This window comes from Chiloscyllium plagiosum, unplaced genomic scaffold, assembly GCF_037043375.1.
Source record: "Chiloscyllium plagiosum isolate Xiang-an unplaced genomic scaffold, Cpla_swu_hap1 HiC_scaffold_10, whole genome shotgun sequence".
In the NCBI taxonomy this organism is placed as follows: domain Eukaryota; kingdom Metazoa; phylum Chordata; class Chondrichthyes; order Orectolobiformes; family Hemiscylliidae; genus Chiloscyllium; species Chiloscyllium plagiosum.
This window is the reverse complement of record NW_028270148.1, coordinates 44,890,595-44,911,249: the sequence shown is the minus strand read 5'-3', so window position 1 is coordinate 44,911,249 and position 20,655 is coordinate 44,890,595. Positions and strand designations below refer to the sequence as shown.

At 39.6% G+C, this 20,655-nt stretch overlaps 1 protein-coding gene across 4 annotated transcripts in view; it reads left to right on the top strand.

The window, feature by feature from the left end:
- LOC122552804 (serine/threonine-protein kinase MARK1) overlaps positions 1-20,655 on the top strand; it is a 217,075-nt gene that overhangs the window by 139,108 nt on the left and 57,312 nt on the right. For all 4 annotated transcript variants that reach the window (XM_087991312.1, XM_043695768.2, XM_043695766.2 and 1 more), the window contains exons 4-6: positions 8,901-8,949; positions 13,953-14,018; positions 18,260-18,330. In XM_087991312.1, coding sequence (XP_087847438.1) covers positions 8,901-8,949; positions 13,953-14,018; positions 18,260-18,330 — 186 coding nt within the window. The remainder of the gene's footprint in view (positions 1-8,900; positions 8,950-13,952; positions 14,019-18,259; positions 18,331-20,655) is intronic.

Genomic DNA, 20,655 nt, shown 5'->3' with positions numbered 1-20,655 from the left:
CCCTACATACCTCAAAGCCATCCATTCTAATTAATTGTGACTCAGTATTCACATCGGCAACAATGTCCTGTTCCTGAGTGAATACTGACGAAAAGTATTCATTCAGTGTCTCCCCAATCTCTTCAGCCACCACACGCAACTTCCCACTACTATCCTTTACTGGACGTATTCCTACCCTAGTCATTCTTTTATTCCTGATATACCTATAGAAAGCCTTAGGGTTTTCCCTAATACTGCCAACTAAGGACTTTTCATGTCCCCTCCTTGCTGCTCTTAGCTCTCTCTTCAGATCCTTCCTGACTACCTTATAACTCTCAATCGCCCCAATTGAACCTTCGCGCCTCATCTTTACATAGGCCGCCCTCTTCCCTTTAACAAGGGATTCCAATTCCTTATTAAACCACGGCTCCCTCACATGGCCCTTTTCTCCCTGCCTGACAGGTACATACTTATCAAGGACACTCAATAGTTGCTCCTTGAACAAGCTCCACATATCAATTGCGCCCTTCCATTGAAGCCTACTTTTCCAAGCCACGCACCCTAAGTTGTGCCTCACCGCATCATAATTTCCCTGCTCCCAGCTATAACTCTTGCCCTGTAGTGCACACTTATCGCTCTCCATCACTAGAGTAAAAGTCACCGAATTGTGGTCACTGTCCCCAAAGTGCTCACCTACCTCCAATTCTAACACCTGGCCTGGTTCGTTACCGAACCAAATCCAATATGGCCTCACCTCTTGTTGGCCTATCTACATATTGTGTCAGGAAACCCTCCTGCACACATTGGACAAACACCGACCCATCTAACAAACTCGAGCTATAGCTTTCCCAATCAATATCAGGAAAGTTAAAGTCCCCCATAACAACCACCCTATTACTTTCACTCTTCTCCTGAATCATCCTCGCAATCCTTTCTTCTATGTCTCTGCCACTTTGCCATTGCCATCAAGCCAAGGCATCAATCCTACTACAAATGAAGAGTTCAGGAAAGCATGAAAGGCACAGCATCAGATATACCTAAAGATAAGCCTTCAGTTGATAAATCTACAATACAGCTTATTTGCATGCCTATTTGATAGTAGACATGAAACAATCTGTCATGGTTGTGCCTGTCAGGAACATGGCATCAATCTCAAAGGAGGGTGCCTGTAAACAGGAAAGTGGCTTGAAGTGTGTATACTTCAATGCAAGAAGTATACGAAATAAGGTAGGTGAACTTGCAGCGTGGGTTGGTACCTGGGATTTCGATGTTGTGGCTATTACAGAGAGATGGGTAGAACAGGGACAGGATTGGCTGTTGCAAGCTCCACGGTTTAAATGTTTTAGTAGGGTCAGAGGTGGGGGTAAAAGAGGGGGAGGTGTGGCATTGCTTGTCAAAGATAGTATTAGGAGGCCTGTAGAAAACTCCTAATAGGGTGACCTCATCTTTCCTATTCCTAACCTCAGCCCAAACTACCTCAGATGGCGAGTCTTCGTCCATCGTCCTTTCCACCGCTGTAATACTATCTTTGACCAGCAATGCCACACCTCCCCCTCTTTTACCCCCACCTCTGACCCTACTAAAACATTTAAACCGTGGAGCTTGCAACAGCCAATCCTGTCCCTGTTCTACCCATCTCTCTGTAATAGCCACAACATCGAAATCCCAGGTACCAACCCACGCTGCAAGTTCACCTACCTTATTTCGTATACTTCTTGCATTGAAGTATACACACTTCAAGCCACTTTCCTGTTTACAGGCACCCTCCTTTGAGATTGATGCCATGTTCCTGACAGGCACAACCATGACAGATTGTTTCATGTCTACTATCAAATAGGCATGCAAATAAGCTGTATTGTAGATTTATCAACTGAAGGCTTATCTTTAGGTATATCTGATGCTGTGCCTTTCATGCTTTCCTGAACTCTTCATTTGTAGTAGGATTGATGCCTTGGCTTGATGGCAATGGCAAAGTGGCAGAAAGTGAGGACTGCAATTGCTGGAGATCAGAGTCAAAAAGTGTGGTGCTGGAAAAGCACAGCCGGTCAGACAGCATCAGAGGATCAGGAGAGTCAACGTTTCCAGCACATGCTCTTCATCAACTCCTGATGAAGAGCTTACACTTGAAACATTGACCCTCCTGCTCCTGGGGTAATGGAAAAGTGAGGAATGTGTATGGGCTTCAGGTTACTGATTTTGATTGAATCTAATTCTGCTGATAACCTTCAGCACTTCATGGATGCCTTATCTTGAGTTTCTTGAACTGCTGTGTATTGACATGGCAGTCACACAATGGTATTACATTTACATCTATGTAGCTACTTCTTGATGTAGCAGGTGGTAAATGTTGGCAAGCTTTTGTTGTATATGACATGAGTTATTACAAATCTCGAGACCAATTGGTAATTTTGTTCAAAACTTTAGTCACAAGTTTCTCTAGCTGAGCATATCCGTGGATGCTAATAGAAATTGAGGTGTGTTCCCTTGCAGTGTGGGATGTAGGTAGGAAGCTGGAGATGTGCAAATACATATTGCTACAGATGTCAACTTTAGAATCAAGTGAGAAGTAAACGGTTGGGTCAAAGTGACAAATTGCTGATGTGGAGCAAACATTCAGAAGCACCTTTTTCTCCTAGTGAAACATATCAAATTTACTTTACCAACACAAACATGAATGAATCCTTGCCAAGTAGTGAGATTTGTCAAGTCTATTGACCTCTGCAATCTAGAATAAGCTGGGAATAAGCTCAACAGAGGGGAAAAAAGGTAGAATCCATTTTGATTTATTTCAATCCAGGAAAATAAGAAATCTTCATATTTTATTATGAATTAGATATTTATTTTTAAATTGCGCTAAGGCATATTACCAATATTTTCCTGAGGTTGCCTGGTATTCAGTAGATTCTTGGTAGTACAGAACTTAAGTACTGCTGAAAAAGTGCACATTTTGTCAAACCTTTTCACATCGACTCATCAGGGCAACTCACAAGAAAAAGCAATGTAAAGGGGACAGCATTTTTAATATTCTGAGTAGGTTGTGCAGAGTGGTTGCGAAATGGACTCTATTATGGGTACTGTCATAGAAACCGCAGAAGTTAAATGGAGACTGACAGTGAAGTACCAAGTTTTGTTCAGCTTTAAACCATGCATTTGATTCTGATTGATCAAAGCATTGCCCGGAGGGAAAGAGCAGAGCATGGCTGCATTCTACTTTGTTAAGTTGAAATAGGTGCAATATATGTACATGTTCTTTATGTCCACAAAAAAAAGGGTCCTGTGTATTAATGTATGTGGCTTCTAGTATGCAACATTCTGAGCACAATTGGTGACCTTCAATAGGTTGTCAGCATACTTTTTAGTACACTCGGGTTTATTTAGCAAAATGTTGTCTAATCAATCGAATGGAATCACATCGAATATTTAGAATTTTGTAAGCACCAGCTGCTTGGCTGCAGTCAGTACCATGTCTATTGCGAACAGCCAAAGGTGCATGCTGTTTGATACAAGCTGTCAGTGTTTGGGATGTATACTTTACGTACCTAGCATCACACTGGCACTGAAATTCATATACCACATTACTCAACCGTGTGATAGCCAGAATGTCTTTTTGGCTCAGTGTCATTGTTAGCATCCTGTTGGCTTGTGTTGCTACTGCATATAGACACCTGTTGCTCAAATATGAGATACTTTCCTTTTAATCTGAAGTAGATTGGGCACTTTCCAGGGCAAGAAACTGGCAGCCTTTGACCTGTTCCTGAGTTTGTGTGACATATGACAAGAAATGATCTGATCAGAGTGGTCATGATCCTTTGGATGGCTTTGAGATACTGCACAGCTATTACCTTGTTTCAGCATTAAGCTAGCACAGTGTGCAAATCACTTAATCCAGTTTACATGGTTATAGATGAAGTCAATTGTGTAGCACATAGAATTGGAGAAATTCCATTGTGTATATTGTCCAGTGATTGTAGGCTTGTGATAGCTAATAATAGGGAAACCTTTGACAGCATTCTCAATTAGCATGCCACGGCAAGAGAGCTTAATGCCTGCTTCATTTCAAAGGTGAGTGCAGGATGGTACCGATAAGACAAATAGGGAATTGACTGGTGTTGCTAATATCCATTTATTGACTTCTAACTTGCTCTCCTTTCTGTTCTAAATTGTTGAATTACAAAGAAGAAAGAAAATTTACAGCCCAAGAACAGGCCCTTCGGCCCTCCAAGCCTGAGCCGATCAAAATGTAATGTCTAAACCTGTCGGTCAATTAGTAAGCATCTATATCCCTCTACTCCTCACCTACTCATGCATTTATCCAGACACATCTTAAATGAATCTACCGTGCCTGCCTCTACCACCTCTGCTAGCAACATGTTCCAAATGCCCACCACCCTCTGTGTGAAGTACTTGCCGCATGTATCCACCTTAAACTTTCCGCCTCTCACCTTGAACGCGTGACCTCTCGTTATTGAATCCTTCACCCTGGAAAAAAGCTTGTCTCTATCCACCCTGTCTATACTCTTCATGATTTTGTAAACCTCAATCAGGTCCCCCCTCAATCTCCTTTTTCTAATGAAAATAAACCTAACCTACTCAACCTTTCTTCATAGCTAGCACCTTCCGTACCAGGCAACATCCTCGTAAACCTTCTCTGTACCCTCTCCAAAGCATCCAGTTCCTTGTGGTAATGTGGCAACCAGAACTGTGCACAGTATCCTAAATGCGACCGAACCAATGTCTTGTACAATTTTAACATGACTTGCCAGCTCTTATATTTGATACCCCATCCAATGAAGGCAAGCATACTATATGCCTTCTTGACCACTCTATCCACCTGTGCAGCAACCTTCAGGGTGCAATGGACCTGCACTCCCAGGTCTCTCTGCCCATCGACTTTTCCCAAGGCTCTTTCATTCATTGTATGATTCGCTCTAGAATTAGTCTTGCCTAAATGCATCACCTCACATTTGTCAGGAGGGTATTATGTAGGGTAATGGCCAGAAGTCACAGTCTTTATTGCTGTAGGTGACATATGAAAATAGAGGGATGGGACCATACACCAGGTTTCAGAGAGCAAGGGAAGGAGTTTCAAAAAAAGAATTTCAAAGGTGCTAATCTCTGGATTATTCCAAGAACTGAAAGTTTGAATTTTGGTAAGAAGATGGGAATTCAGTGTAGGTTCAGAAGGAGAAAAAGCAAAGCTAAAAGTGATAAAGTATTTTAAAAAGGGTAATAACTGCTGTGACAGCAAACAAGTCAAGTAAATGTAGCAGGTGAGCTGAGGAAGCATACACTTCGAAGCATGATATAGTTTGATTAATACAGAACCATGAAAACTAGGAGAGCAACGCAGTCTTTCTAGTTGAAGGGTTTTCAAATGGCATTGTGCTAGAGCTTCTTAAAAAAGCAAATTGACAATATTGGCCAAAGAAACAATTGCATCTGAGGAAAGATGGTGGGCTAGAAAGGGCTCAAAATAAGGTGCAAGAGTTGAACTGATATATAAATGGGGAGTCCTGCTTTTAGAAGTATAGTAAATTCACCAAAAACATCAGGAGGAGATACATTATGAATGTAGGTAGATTGCAGAGAAATGCAGATACAAATGGAAGTTTTTACATACAATAATATTAACTGGAATAAGCATAGAATGAAAAGAATACAGGACGCAGAATTCTTGAAATGCGTTCAAGAGAACTGTTTTAGCCAGTATGTGGAGTAAACTCAAGAAAATGAAGGGAATTGGTCTGAGCAGCTGAAAGAGGTGTCAGTGCCAGAACATTTTAGTGGCTGAGATCATTATTCATTTAGATTTGGAATAGTTATAGTAAAGGACAACAGCAGACCAAGAGTGAAATTTTAATTTGGGAAAAGGCTAATTTTGTGAAGCTCTCACATGATTTGACAAAAAGAGACTGAAAATAGCTACCTAAAGTGTTAGAGCAGTGGGAAAAATTCAAGCAGGAGCTGAAGAGGGTTTCATAAATCCCACCCTCTCAACTGCCACCAACAAACGGTGTAGTTCTCAAATCTCCTCTTTTCTGTTCTCCCCATTTCTTCCCCTGCTTTGATGTCAATGACAGTCACTTTATCCTCTCTCCTGAGGCAAAAGGGAATTAGTGCCAGGACATTAGGATGGAAAATTGTGTCAATGTATGAAGACAAGCATTCAATCAAAAATATATTGAAATCATCAAAAATGTGTAAATTCTAGTCCCCAGCAGTGATCTCAGTCAAATAAGCTGAAAAATGCCTTAAATAAATTCTAACGCTACTTCTCCTTTCATGGTACTTTCAATTCTGCAGACATTTGATTCTCTGTTCAGCTTCCACTTGAAAAGTGATGACTGCTTTAATTTTATAAGTATGTTTTCAAAAATAATTCGCAACAGATATGCCCAGAAAATACAAATTCTCATTGGAAAAAAAAGCAGAAAATAGCAATCCAGCAAGAAATATTGCCCCTCCAGATGCAATTTACAAATCTTCCAAGTATAATTTTGTCCCAGGAAACAATTAGTATTTCATACTGGATACCTCTCTTCAAAGATGGATTTTATTTTTTGCACGATCTTGCAGTGTGGAATTTTATCCTCATTTCCTAAAATAAAAAAATTGTGTTGATTTTTAAGCCCATTGAGCTCAATATCCATAGATTTATTTGATAAAAATTTGTAGGGTTTTTACTGAAATATGAATTGTTCCTTTTTGATTATTGTTTTTCTGAACACAAGTTCCAACAATCTCCTCAAGTGTTGGTGAGTTCAGTTTAAAAAAAGACGAATGTTATTGGATGTGAGCAGTACTGAAAAGGCCAGGATTTGTAGCACGACCCCAGTTGCTTTTGTGAAGTTGGTAATCAGTCACATTCTGCCACTACTTAATGCCAGCAATGCATGCCATCTACAAATAGAACTTCAGATTGACAGAGATCCTTTGATCGCACTTTACAAGCACAAGACTTCTCCTGAGAAGAATAGGAGCATAAAGCACAAAGGACAACTGCTGTATTCTTGTGTTGTTTTTCTGAAATTGGAATTATCACTCTCATACTGGGATTAGTAAGAAGCTCAGGTACAATTTACATCAGAATCTCAAACAAGTTTACTTAACAAATCAATTGATAACTTGCAGTTTGAGAGCAACGTGCGTGCACATCCCGAGTCTGTTGTGTGGCTGCTGGTCATGTGATGTCATTCTAGTTCTTGGATGATTCGCATCCTTGGGCTCTTTAAGCAGTAAGACAAATCCTCTCATTTTCCAAGATGAGGTGACATGCACTAAGAGTGAGAATATGTTTACGTTATGTTTACGTGAGAACTACTTATATAGAAACAAGAATTGAAAAGGTTGGATAAAGGGTGTAATGTACAAGAGGTTTGACAATCCTCCACATCTTGTGATGGCATGACCTTCAGGGACACTTGTGGTACAGTGGTAGTGTCCCTACCTGTGAGCCTAAAGCCTGGGTTCAAGTCCTACCTGCTCCAAAAGTTGATTTTTAGAAAGTCTATACACTTTTGGAGAAGTGTACGTCATGCTTTGTGTAAAAAAAAAAGTCACAGAATAGAAGTGACAAAGGAATTCAACATATTGGAGCATTACAGACTATGGAACTGTCTGGAACTGTTGACCGAAAAGTCATATACCTGGGTTTATGGCTGTAAGAACTTTGGTTTTTTTTGGATATTGTCTGGAAAAGGCAGTTGGGATCTAACCTGTTAATAGAAAACCCGTCAACTCATCCTTTTCCATCGTTTTGGAGAAATCCTTTTTGAAAGTCCAGCGTGAGAGTGAGGAAATGGATGGAGTCATTCTTCTGAGAAACTTCTGATAGACTTCTCAACATCTCCTGAAAGAACTGCTTCTGAACAGGTTGCAGGGACAACTGCATTTGTCAAGTGAGACCTGTCTATATGGGCCATACGTGGGCATTGATGCTTTCAGAAAAGTTTCATGCTCAGTTAGTAATCCAGAAATTATCATTTTCTTGGTTCTGCTTTTTAATTTAATCCCTAGCTGCTCACATTCCCTCAACAGAGCCTCTTTCCTCTTTCTCCTATATTGTTGATACCGACGTGAACCATGACAACTGGATCTTTCCCAACCCACTCCAAGTTCCTCTGTAGCAGACAACACTGGTTGCATCCTAAAACACAGCATCCAAGTAACTCTTTCTTTTCTTCCCTCCTTCCCATCCCCTCCCCTCCTTCCCCTCCCCTCCTTCCCCTCCCCTCCTTCCCCTCCCCTCCTTCCCCTCCCCTCCTTCCCCTCCCCTCCTTCCCCTCCCCTCCTTCCCCTCCCCTCCTTCCCCTCCCCTCCTTCCCCTCCCCTCCTTCCCCTCCCCTCCTTCCCCTCCCCTCCTTCCCCTCCCCTCCTTCCCCTCCCCTCCTCCCTTATCCTTTTCCTTCTCTCCCCTGCCCCCTTCCCTTCCCCCGCCCCCTTCCCAACTCCCTTCCCTTCCCCGCCTACACCCCTCCCCCCCGCTTCCACCACCCCCCCCAAATTTAACCTGTTCTTTGTAAAAGAAACTCTCATAATGAGTCCAAAAAATCAAAAAATACCTCTTCCCCTCTGCATTGAATTCCCACGTTACCTTCAGGATGTTAAATTTCTTGGCTTTAATAAAGGTAATAGTATAGGTAAAAACAATGACTGCAGATGCTGGATTGTGCATCAATGTACAACTGATTTGAAAGTGGTATTAGTAGGTGCTTCCATCGAGAAACATTTGGTAACCTGCATCCCTGGACTGAATTCTAACCAAATTCCTAATGGCATAGAGTTGTTTGTTAATGCAGTGAATCCTGTTCTGTACAAATTTTATCAGCAATCTGAATCCTATCTGCACCATGTTAAAATACAGAGCAATATGTGAGTTTGAAAACATAACTATACATAATGCCTTTTTTAAATTTTCACAGCTCTTTCGAGAAGTAAGAATTATGAAGATTTTGAATCATCCCAATATAGGTAAGTTTGTATTTTAACTCAATTAAATGTGTATTAAATACAGATTAACTCTAACTTTAATCGTGATTACTTAAAATTTGCAGTACTATCGTTCATGAACACATCTTGTTTATTTTCCTAACTTCCTGTTGACAATCGGTTACTCTGCTAAAACAGGTGCTGTCTTGGTGGTACTTATTTTTTGCTGTGGCTTTTAATATTTAGTTCTCGTTCTAATATTTATCTTTCTTGATGACTGTGTGTTTGTATAGATGTGATTTGGAGATGCCGGTGTTGGACTAGGGTGTACAAAGTTAAAAATCACACAACACCAGGTTATAGTCCAACAGGTTTAATTGGAAGCACACTAGCTTTCGGAGCGACGCTCCTTCATCTATTACCTGATGAAGGAGCGGCACTCCGAAAGCTAGTGTGCTTCCAATTAAACCTGTTGGACTATAACCTGGTGTTGTATGTTTGTATAGAAACTGTTCTCTGGATTTGTGAGGATGGGCAGTGCGGGTCAGTATCAAATTTTTCCAGACCACAACAGCCACGAGACATTTTGACCTTCACTGAAGTCTAAGTGCACCTTGTCCGGCTGAACAGTGATCAGGAGCAGTTGAATTTTGTCCTTTTAAGCCCCTTGTAGTCAGGATGTGCAAAGGGCAATGACCAGCATCCTAGCAAAAATAAGCTGAATCATCATAGACCACTGATTGAATGTGAGATCTTTTTGTTCTGAATATCTTGATAACACTTGACTTGATTCTTCACTCACCTTGAGAAGCAACTTTCTGTAGCTGTTTCTAAGTGATAATAGTCACAATGAGCACAAAACAGTGTGAGATATTGTGTTATAGGATACTCACCAGTTTACTATATTCGTAAATGGTTTCTGATCCTTTACTAGCCCGTTATTTGCTAAAACATGATTTCAATAATTTACAAAACTGCATTTTGTAACATATTTTATTATTGCATTTTAGACTAAAATTAAAAGATCCCTTTCATCTTAATTCCTTATCACGCCTATTTCTAGATCAAAAGCTACCTCTGAGTAGGTGTCAATATCAAAAACATTACCAACCCTATCAAATCTCCACGAAACATTATAATATTAATCAGCCCTTACCAACTGTCCCCCGGACCTGAATAGAATACCAAACAGGATCCCCAACTAGTATGTAGTTGTTAAATACCTTTTAACCGGGCCATTATCCCTTTACGAAAATAACTGTCAAAACAACATTTAAGTGAAATTGCATGAATGAATGAAACTCTCACTGGCAAATAGTAAACAAATTTTACAACCCAGCTGTGGTAATCAGTTTAATATCCTTTATTCTTTTATTTAGTACAGGTACAATTCCTAATTTAATTTACAGCATATAGGCCTAGTATTTTTACTAAGATTTACTAACTTAAAAGACGAAAGAACTAACACCTTTTGATTATGCAAGCAGACCGGACAAATGCTCTTAATCCCGTCAGAAGTAACAGCCAGCATTTAGCAGGACAGAAACCCTTCAAACCTTTGTATACTATAGATTTAAAAAAAGAAAGGCCATTGTAATGGAATTTTAATACAGCTAAGGACTGTGTATAAAGGGCTCTTGTAAGAACTGTATTTTGGGATTCTGTTGCCGCCTGAAACTTGCGCTACCTGCGGTTTCTGAATTAAGAGGCTGTTTTCAGTCGTTATTTGGGCACAATCTCACAACAGTATCACATCAATTTTTGATGTCTTTCTCAGTGAAGTTCCATTAAACGGCTCATCTGAAATGGATCACTGAAGATGATCCACATCTACAGAAATTGCTGGAAAAACTCAGGTGGTTTGGCAGCATCAGTGGAGAGAAATAGGAGTCCATGTTCCTGGTCCAGAGACCCTTCTTCAGAACTCCATTCTGTTTCTGTTCTTTTTTGATTTCCAGCGTCTGCAGTTCTTTATGATCCACATCTAATTAGCTTGCACCCCTATTGTTATAATTTACATAATTGGTGTTATGCATTGATTGATTTGGGAGGGCAGTGAGTAAATAACGATCACAAATTTTCAAATAGTCATGATTTGGAGATGCTGGTGTTGGACTGATGAAGGAGCAGCGTTCGGAAAGCTAGTCCTTCCCAATAAACCTGTTGGACTATAACCTGGTGTTGTGTGATTTTTAATTTCATAGAGTTGTCATTTGTGATGTATCTGCCTTTGATGTGATTGGCTCATGGGAACTATTGTTCTTGGTTTCCTTGATATAGGGCGGCACGGTGGCTCAGCAGTTAGCACTGCTGCCTCACAAAACCAGGGTCCCAGGTTCAATTTCAGCCTCGGGTGATTGTCTGTGTGGAGTTTGCACATTCTCCCCCTGTCGGGGTGGGTTTCCTCCGGGTGCTCCAATTTCTTCCCACAATCCAAAGATGTGCAGGTCAGGTGAATTGGCCATGCTAAATTACCTATAGTGTTAGGTGCATTAGTCAGAGGGAAATGGGTCTTGGTGGGTTACTCTTCGGAGGATCGGTGTGGACTGGTTGAGCCGAAGGGTCTGTTTCCACACTGTAGGGAATCTAATCCAAAAGCTAAATCCTTACTTAGTTCTTCCTGATTTTTAAAATCTGTTCTTTTAGTACTGTATTCTTTTTTCTGTACACTTTTTTATACTTACCGTTATTAAAAATAAACAAGGCTTAAATTTGTAAGAAATGAAACACATTTCCTAAACTAAAGTGCACTTGTATTATTCTATTAGAAAGCTAATAGCAGTAAAGCTCATTTCATTCGGTGTTGCATCTTCTCCCCTGGTATTCTGGAATTTAGCATTATAATGTTTATGAATATAGTGGGCACTTTCACATGTTCTTTACTAAATGTTGATTTAATTGAGAGGAATGTTTAGATATTATTCCTAAGACCTGAGATTTCTTTTACAGCTTACTTGCTTTTGAAGTCACATTGTCCCATTTCACTGTCGTCTTTGTGCTCACTGACCTGCATTGAGTCCTGGAAAAGGTCTCACCCCTTGTTTTCTCTGAAATCGCTGCTAGCCCAAAGGCTTCCTAGATAGCTCCACTCCTGTCCTTCTGGCCCTTCTACACCCCCAATTTTAATACCCACAACACTGGGGGCTGCACTTTCTGTCTAAACTCCAAAATATTCCCTCTTTGCTCATATCCACCTCATTCACTTTCCTCCTTTAAGATACTCATTAAAACGTACCTTGCTGACCAACCACTTTGTCAAGAAGACCACAAAAAAAGTCACCAAAAGTCATTTGGTTTCACACAAACAAATCTAACTTTTGAGAGACTTTCCCACAGCATTATTTGAACTAAAAGCAGTGGAATCAGAAGGCTTACTATACTTTTCCAGGACGATATGGGAACAGCAGAGCTGAGCTCAACGTTTCGTTGGGATCACATATGTATAGCATCCTTACAGTGTGGAAGCAGGCCATTCAGTCCACCAGATCCACACTGACCCTCCGAAGAGCATCCCACCCAAGCAATTCAGTTTTAGTTGTTTTAGTTCAAATAATGCTGCAGGAAAGCATCTCAAAAGTTACATTTGTTTGGCTTCCCTTAGTGACTTTTTTATTGTGGCTTAAGATTAAATTTAAATTTGACTGCTGACAATATTTGATTAATTTCTGAATTGCTAAACAGCAACATTTGTTCGTGTCGAATCTCCGTGATCTTGAATAGGAAGAGTTACCAGTGCGGTGCCACTTTTATTTTTGCAAGTTGGGACATTGTATGCATTTACTTGTCTCGTATTTTAGCACATGTTGGATATGGAAATACGTTTTCTTGAATTTTCCTAACCATAATTTGCGTTAGTTTATGTTTTTAGATTGGTGTTCGATAAACACTTAATAGTATCCACTGTTATCCACATGAATGCAGTACAGTAGTTCGAATAGTCTTTGTTTACATGTTTTATTTGTCCAGAGATTTCATCTTTCGCACTAGCGTCATTGCCGAGCCTTTACCTTCGCTTCCACAGTCACTTCTTAGTTTTGGATGAATGTAGTAATGGAAATTAAGTGGATAGCTGCACTTTTGGTGCTATGTGAAACAATGACTTTGATGAACAAGTTAAGGCTAATTCGAACTAATTTTTTCTGTTTAAAGGAACTTTTGCAATTGTGATTTGGGCCAGGATCAGTCTGAACTGTAATAATTAAGTTGAAGTTTCCATTAGGATAGCCGATTGGTGAGCTATGTGAGGACTGTAGGCGCTATGTAACAATAATCACAGGTCTGTCTTCAGAATTGGTACCATCCGGGGAGGAGGAGAGGAAGTTGACTTGTTTGGCATGAGGTATTGTACCTACTTGAGAAGAGTAATTGAAATTAAAGGTTTCCAAATAATATTTGTTCGCTCTACTGCCAAACATTTTTAGGAAATTCGGGAGGTCCATGTTATTGGTATGTAACTGACACTGTGGAAAGGCTCTTTTGGCACAGTGGTACAGTGTGTCTTCAAGTCCCACCTGTCCCAGAGAACTGATTGTGCAGGTTGATTAATATACAGTATCTACAACTGGCACATTGTGTAAGTATGATCTAGTGGACCCATAAGCAAGTAAGAGAGGATATTTAAGTTCAGAAATTAAATTTATACCAACAACCCAATCCACAGAAGTGACATTTGTCATAATTTCTGAGTCAATGTGACATGGAGAGCACAGACTAACGCCTCAGTGGAGGAATGGTGTGTGTTACAATGAATTGCTCAATTAGGACATGAGGACAAATTGAGAATCTGTTTTGGAAGGACCATTCAGACTTCTAGATGATTTGTTTCCTGATTGGAATAAAAACTTGCCTGGAAGGATTAATATTACAGAAATGTTTGCATATATGAAGAAAATTGCCTTGACGACTTTAAGTTGTGATTTTATAAATTTCTCCCTTTTGAAAGAATGATGATATTACAACTAACAGTGACCAGAGTAACACAGCCTCAACAGTGTTTGCTATTTTGCTAATATTTATGACAAATGTTTTCCCCTTTTCTCTTCTAGTTAAGTTATTTGAAGTAATTGAAACTGAGAAAACACTATATTTAATTATGGAGTATGCAAGTGGAGGTAAGTTAAGGTTTTGACTGTTCCATGTGACTGACACAATAGGATTCCTGGAGGTGGAGTACCTCATTGAAATAACTGTTGTGCTAATGGTTGCAGGATTGACCTCTCTCAAAGTAGTTTGAGCATGATTCTCTTTTAAAATGGGAGCATTTGTATTTCAACATTTTTCCTTTATTAAACATGAAGTTTGAGACATAATGGCTTCTCCCCTTCCTTCCAGTCCCAAGTTCCAATATACAAAGGCAGACATTTAGCGCAGTCAGGAGTACCATTTGGTTTCAGGGACAGTGGACACTTCTTTAGGAGAATGAGAAGCAATATTTCTATCATTCTTTGAGATGATAGATAAGCTTGCTAAATTGGTGGTTAAACAATTTATTTTGTTCTGTTTTGGAAGAAAATCTAGAATCTAAACATCATAATTTTTTGGCTTTTCAACCACTATTTTCAGCCAATGTTCCTTGAGCAGATTAGCTGCTTTTAATGTTTAGGCACATTTGAGGGTCTTTTTGTATATGTACATTTTCTGTTGGAAGTAACAGCATATTTCAGGAATCATCATCCAAAGTACATCATAACTAAAAGATGGATTGCACCAAATTATCTTAATATTCCAAGTATTACAATTTTCCCTGATCTGGAGATACAGGGGAGTAACATGGCAAGTTGCCCATGGAAAGATCGTCTGATCCCCCTCCCCCAAGAAGATACCCCAGCTCACCATCACACTAATTAAGTTCTGGTTCCTAAGGTCCACGGGCAACTTTCTCAACCCACCAAGTGGTTGATTAATGGTCACTTAAAGGCCTCAACCAACCATATCTCCAAGCACCTATTCCCTGGCACATAAGAAAGGTAGCCAGTTTCCTGACTGGGAAACCAGAGCAACCTGCCTGCCAGGGTGGGGTGAGGGGAGGCTCCAAGTTCCCATAAGGTGATGGCAACTGGATGACACATCCTGCCCTTGACTCCACACCCTCTCTCCCCATGGTTCCCACACTGGAGAACAGCATAAAAAGTACCTGGCTTCTCATTGCTGTTTTCCCCAAGGAATCAGCTTCAACTGGTATACTTGAGGATCCAGAAGCTGCCAGCTCTGATTGGCATCCCAGATGACTAGAAGCCTCCAGCCAGTGCCAGAGCCTGTGATTTGCTGAGAAACCTGCGACAGTTTGCCATTGAGTGAGCTGACACTAACATATTCATCAACAAAAAAAAGGGAAAATTCCACCCATCATTTTTTTTTCTTTTCAATAAAGGCATTCTTTATCATTTCCATCACTTTGATGTTTATAATGCTCTACATTGTGCCAGCACACTCTCTTTAAACTCTACCCCAGAAAATTATAGGGTAGCATCGTGTTAGATTGTGTGACGATATAGCTCCAAGTGTCAGTGCATCTAATTTATTCTAAAAATATAAGGAAAACAGCATTAGGATGCAGTAATATTGGACTGGATACAGCTAATTGGTCACGGTGCATTTGTTTCTCCAAGCTTTGTCACCTTACCCCCAAATCTTTCAGATTCTATTCTAGCTATGAAGCTCTAAATCATAGAATTCCTCACAGTCATTGTCCATTCAGTTTTATTAATAATCAGAAGGACACATATTTCAAACAGCAAAGCTGATTATGCTCCTATTCCCCGAGTTGAATCAGTCTCATCCAATTACTAATGTTGCATTTGGATATATTCCCAATTTATTTAAGGCATTCTGGATAATGGGCCACAGTTTACTTGAAACAATACTGCCATCATGAAATGTGTGGCAGTGCTTTGTTTGTTTTAAATGAAAGAGCTGTTTATTATTTTGAAATAAAACAGAAAATGATGGAAATAGTAGGAGAGGCAGAATCTATATAGAGAAACAGTGTTAATGTTTTAAATCAATTGACACGCAGAGGATACCTTTTTCTGGAACTTCATCATTTTTAGTAATTCAGTTGTACAATTCAATGAGACTGGTAGTACATGAATGGATTAAAAAATAGTTTGAGAATATCCTGAAGTTGATGGTCTTTTTAACTTTATGCAAAGATTACAAAGCAAATCACTTTTCTTCCCATTTAGTTTTACCCTATGAATTTTAGTAGGATACTGTCATTTGCCATGAAATGTATTTCATATTTTGGGGTGTTTTATTTATCTTTGTGTTAATTTGCTGCAGCTTGTTTTATTTGTTCGTGACATATGAGCATCTCCGGCTAAACTAGTATTTATTGGCCTTGTGAAGATGGTGACAAACTGCCTTCTTGAGCTATTGCAGTCCTTGGGGTATAGAGACACCCACCATTAGATGAAAGTTCCAGAATTTTGACCCAGTAACACATAAAGAGTGGCATTTTGATTCCAAACCAGAATGGTGTGTGGCTTCGAAGGAAACTTGCAGGTGATGGTGTTCCTTTGTTTCTGCTGTCTGTGTTCTTCTAGGTGGTAGAGGATATGGGGAGGTTTGGGAGTTTGAGTTACTGCAGTATATCTTGTAGATGGTACACACTACTGCCACTGCGTGTCAATGTTGAAGGTGGTGAATGGAGCGCTGATCATATGTACTGCTTTGCCCGATAGTTTCACACTGCTTGCATGTTACTGGAGCTGCACCCATCCAGGCAAGTGGATGTGCACAAGTATTCTATCATATTCCCGACTTGTGTTTTGGAGGTGGTGGACAGGCATCAAGAAGTCAGGAGGTGAATTACTCACCTCAGAATTCCCAATCTCTGACCTACCCTTGTACCAACAGTATTTATATGATTAATCCAGCTAAATTTGTGGTGGATGGTAATCCCCTGACTCAATGATAGCGGGAGTCTCTGTATTGGTATTTCAACTGAAGCTCAAGGGTTAATGGTTAGAATCTTTCTTGTTTGTGATCAGTGACTGGAATTTGTTTGGCATGAATATTACTTGCCACCTATTAACCGAAGTCTGGATGTTGGTTTGCATGTGACCACAAGGTATTTCAGTTTGTGAATCATCATGATGTTGAACGTTGTGTAGTTACTTACAAACATCTCTACTTCTGATGCCAGGCGGGAGGTCATTGATGAAGCAGCTGGAGGTGGCTGGCCCTTGGACACTACCCTGAGGAATACCTGCAGAGGTGTCCTTAGCTGATTGACTTCCACTGAGCACAGCCATTCCTTTGCAATGGGTTGTGACCCCAAACAATGGAGAGATTTCCCCTGGTTCCCATTGTATCCAGTTTTCCGAAGGCTCCTTGATACCATTTTTGATCAAATTCTGCCTTGACGTCAAAGGCAACTATCTTCCCCTCCCTTCTGGAGTTTAGCTTTTTTATCTATTTTTGGATCAAGTCTATAATGAAATCAGCAGCTAAGTGACACTTATAGAATCAAAACTGAGCATCAGTGAGCAGGTTATTGTTGAACAAGCGTTGCTTGATAGCAGAGAGGAGAAAATGAGGACTGCAGATGCTTGAGAGTTGAGTGTGTGGTGCTGGAAAAGCACAGCAGGTCAGGCAGCATCCGAGGAGCAGGAGAATTGACATTTCGAGCATAAGCCCTTCATCAAGAATGTGTACTGATAGCACTGTTGACAACTCCTTTCATCACAGGACAGATGATGGAGAGTAGACTGACAGGATAATTGATTGGGTTGGATTTGTCCTGATTTTGAGTACAGGCCATACCTGGGCCATTTTACACATTGCCAAGTAAGTGCCAGTTTTCTAGCTGAGGTGTACAGCTTGACTATAGGGGCACAAAACATTCTGGAGCACAAGTCTTTTGTACTATTGCCAAAATGTTGTCAGGGCCCATAGTCTTTACAATATCCAATATCTTCAGCAATTTGGTCAAAGCAATAGCAATTGAGTGATATTTTATTATTTTCAAATTCTTGATATATTCTAATCTATAAAAGCAAATTTAGGTCAGTCACCTTGCAGTAATTTCTTAGCTTTGCTTTCATAATTAATAGAGTACCTGCCATTGCTTTATAAAGTAATTCTTTTTTCTGTTCAGTGTCTCCAAAGTGCTTATAATTATTTTTCTACACTTTAAAATATAGTGATTAGACATTCCTTCATAACCATGTTATTGATATTAATATATGCATTAGGTGCAGAAAATAGGGACAGTGTCAACAATAGCAGTTAAAAGTTTTATTTTTCAGAGTTCATTTGAAAAATTGCAGTGGTTCAAAGAAGGCAGAACATTAGGCAGCAAGTTTGGTAAATATGTCTTTCTTTCTCATTTTACTCCTTTACAATACAGGAGAAGTTTTTGATTACCTTGTTGCACATGGAAGAATGAAAGAAAAAGAAGCAAGGGCAAAGTTTAGACAGGTGAGTTGAGCAAAACGAAAGAAGAATTTGAGCTCCGTTCTTATGTTCAGTTGAATTGCAGTAGATTTCTTTATAAGTAATTGTCTGCATAACTAAATTGACAAATATATTTTTCTGTAGAGAAAAGCTTGTGATGATCTATTTATAATTTTTTAAAAAACTTCTCCATTCATTGCCTTGCCAAGTAGACTTTCTCTGTGTGAACCTATGTAGGAACATCACTGCATGCCTGATTCTATCATTTATTCAATGAATGCTGATGAAGGGCTCCTGCCCGAAACATCGATTCTCCTGCTCTTCGGTTTCTGCCTGACCGGCTGTGCTTTTCCAGCACCACACTCTCGACTCTGATCTCCAGCATCTGCAGTCCTCACTTTCTCCTCTCTCCTATACATTTCCTTGGATTGGCCAATGACATCTGTCAGCAACCTTGCTTATAATCAGTAAGCTCAGCACAAATTGGAGATCAAATTTAGGATATTCCAAATCTATCTAACCCAATACAAACCCCTCTGTTCACATCAACAATGACTAATCAATTGAGGGCTTTAATTGTACAATAACTGACCTACTATTTTAGACAATTTTATCGAATGGATATCAGAGCATTGGAAAAGACTAAAAAATAGATCAACAACTAAGGACAAGATTGCAGTCATGATAAAGTTCAAAATCATTTGTCAAATAAAAAAAGTTAATGAATCAAACAAAATTATTTAACATTTGAAAAGATTAATGGCTAGTAAGATAATTTATAACAGTCAATAAATTGGTCATGACATAAATTGAGTCTTAGTATTTAAAACTATATTACATGTACAAAACTGCATTAAGGAAGAGTTTTCTATATTAAGGATTATTAGAATATTGGTTGCATTACTGAGAGTGGCTATTGAAACTGTCAATCTTAACATTTCAAAAAAGATGAAACACTTAGAGAATTTAAAGGAAACAGAGAAAGTACATGAAAATGGAAATAAAATATATTGTTTTGACATGGGAGCTTGTGCAGGCATAGTGGAATGTTGAAACTGCTCACTTTGTTTCCAGAATTGTTGTAGCTTTTTTTTTTTTTATTTTGTTATGATTCACTGAGAATCAAGGCCCATTATTCTAAAGTTGTCATCAAAGTTAAAGATTTTTCTGGAAGTACACAAAATTCCCCAATTTATCTACCTTTTGCACCCAGTTTGATAGAAAATACAGATCAATTGCTGTATTAAGAATTACCTTTTATTCCAAGTAAATAGACTTTAGCTACTGGTAAATGAATATGAACTGTTGGCACGTAACTCAACTCATTTAATCTCCTTATAAAATCCCCCTTGCATCTGCACGCACACAAGAAAAAAGCATTGTGTTGTGGACGGACAGAAAACTAGGAAAATTGTTTAGTTGTCTCTGTTCATGGGATCTGCTTAGATGGTTCTCGTACTGATCAGGACACTGCTTTTCGTCTTTCTTATATGGATGTTTTCACTGGTTTGCAGGCAGCACCTGGGCTGGTTCACACTTTGGTCTCTGACTTATTTTTGAAAAGTCACAGCTTATAGACTTGATGGCTTTAATCATAGAATCGTACAGCATAGAAGAGGGCCTTCTGCCCATCATGTCTGTACTGCCAAAGCCACTTTTCATACTGAGAACAGGCAGAGTTCCGGTGCTATTTGAAAGTTTGAAGGCTTCTCTCTGTCCTGTTCACAGCCCTAAGCTATTCGCTTACTTGAGAACCAATCACATTTTTTGGCATGCAGAAAGCCTTTGTCATTGGTCAGTGGGCTAATCACCAGTTATCAATAAGCTATTGTTGCTAAACAAAGCTCCATTTGTACACAATCCTTGGGGCTCCAGCTCATCTGCAAACTACACTTCTGACTACGACTGGAACCAGCGGTTGTGTAAACAGTGTTTACAATGAGACCCAGCAAAAATTGACTTGTCTGCAAAATGGACAGCAATTCTCAAACTGTACTTGGTTCTGAAACAGTTCTTTTCTCATTTAAGTCCACAATTAAAAATATAGAAAATGAAAATTAATAGTCCTTACAATTGTTGATTGGTTGTCTGATCAGATAATGAAAAGAATATGGCTCACATTCTGTGCTGGAATTTGCCCTTAAAGATGGGAATTTGGAGACAGAATTAATTTGGGACCTGCCTCCAATACCAACCTGTCAGGAAGTGGGATTTCCCGACGTTCGATCTGCTGTCCAATTTGGCCAGATCTGGAGCAAGCAAGTTATAAAGCTCATTCCCCTTCCCATCTTTAGTCCAGAAATATTGGCTTGAATTTTCTTATTGAATTAGCTGCAGATGTTGAGCTGT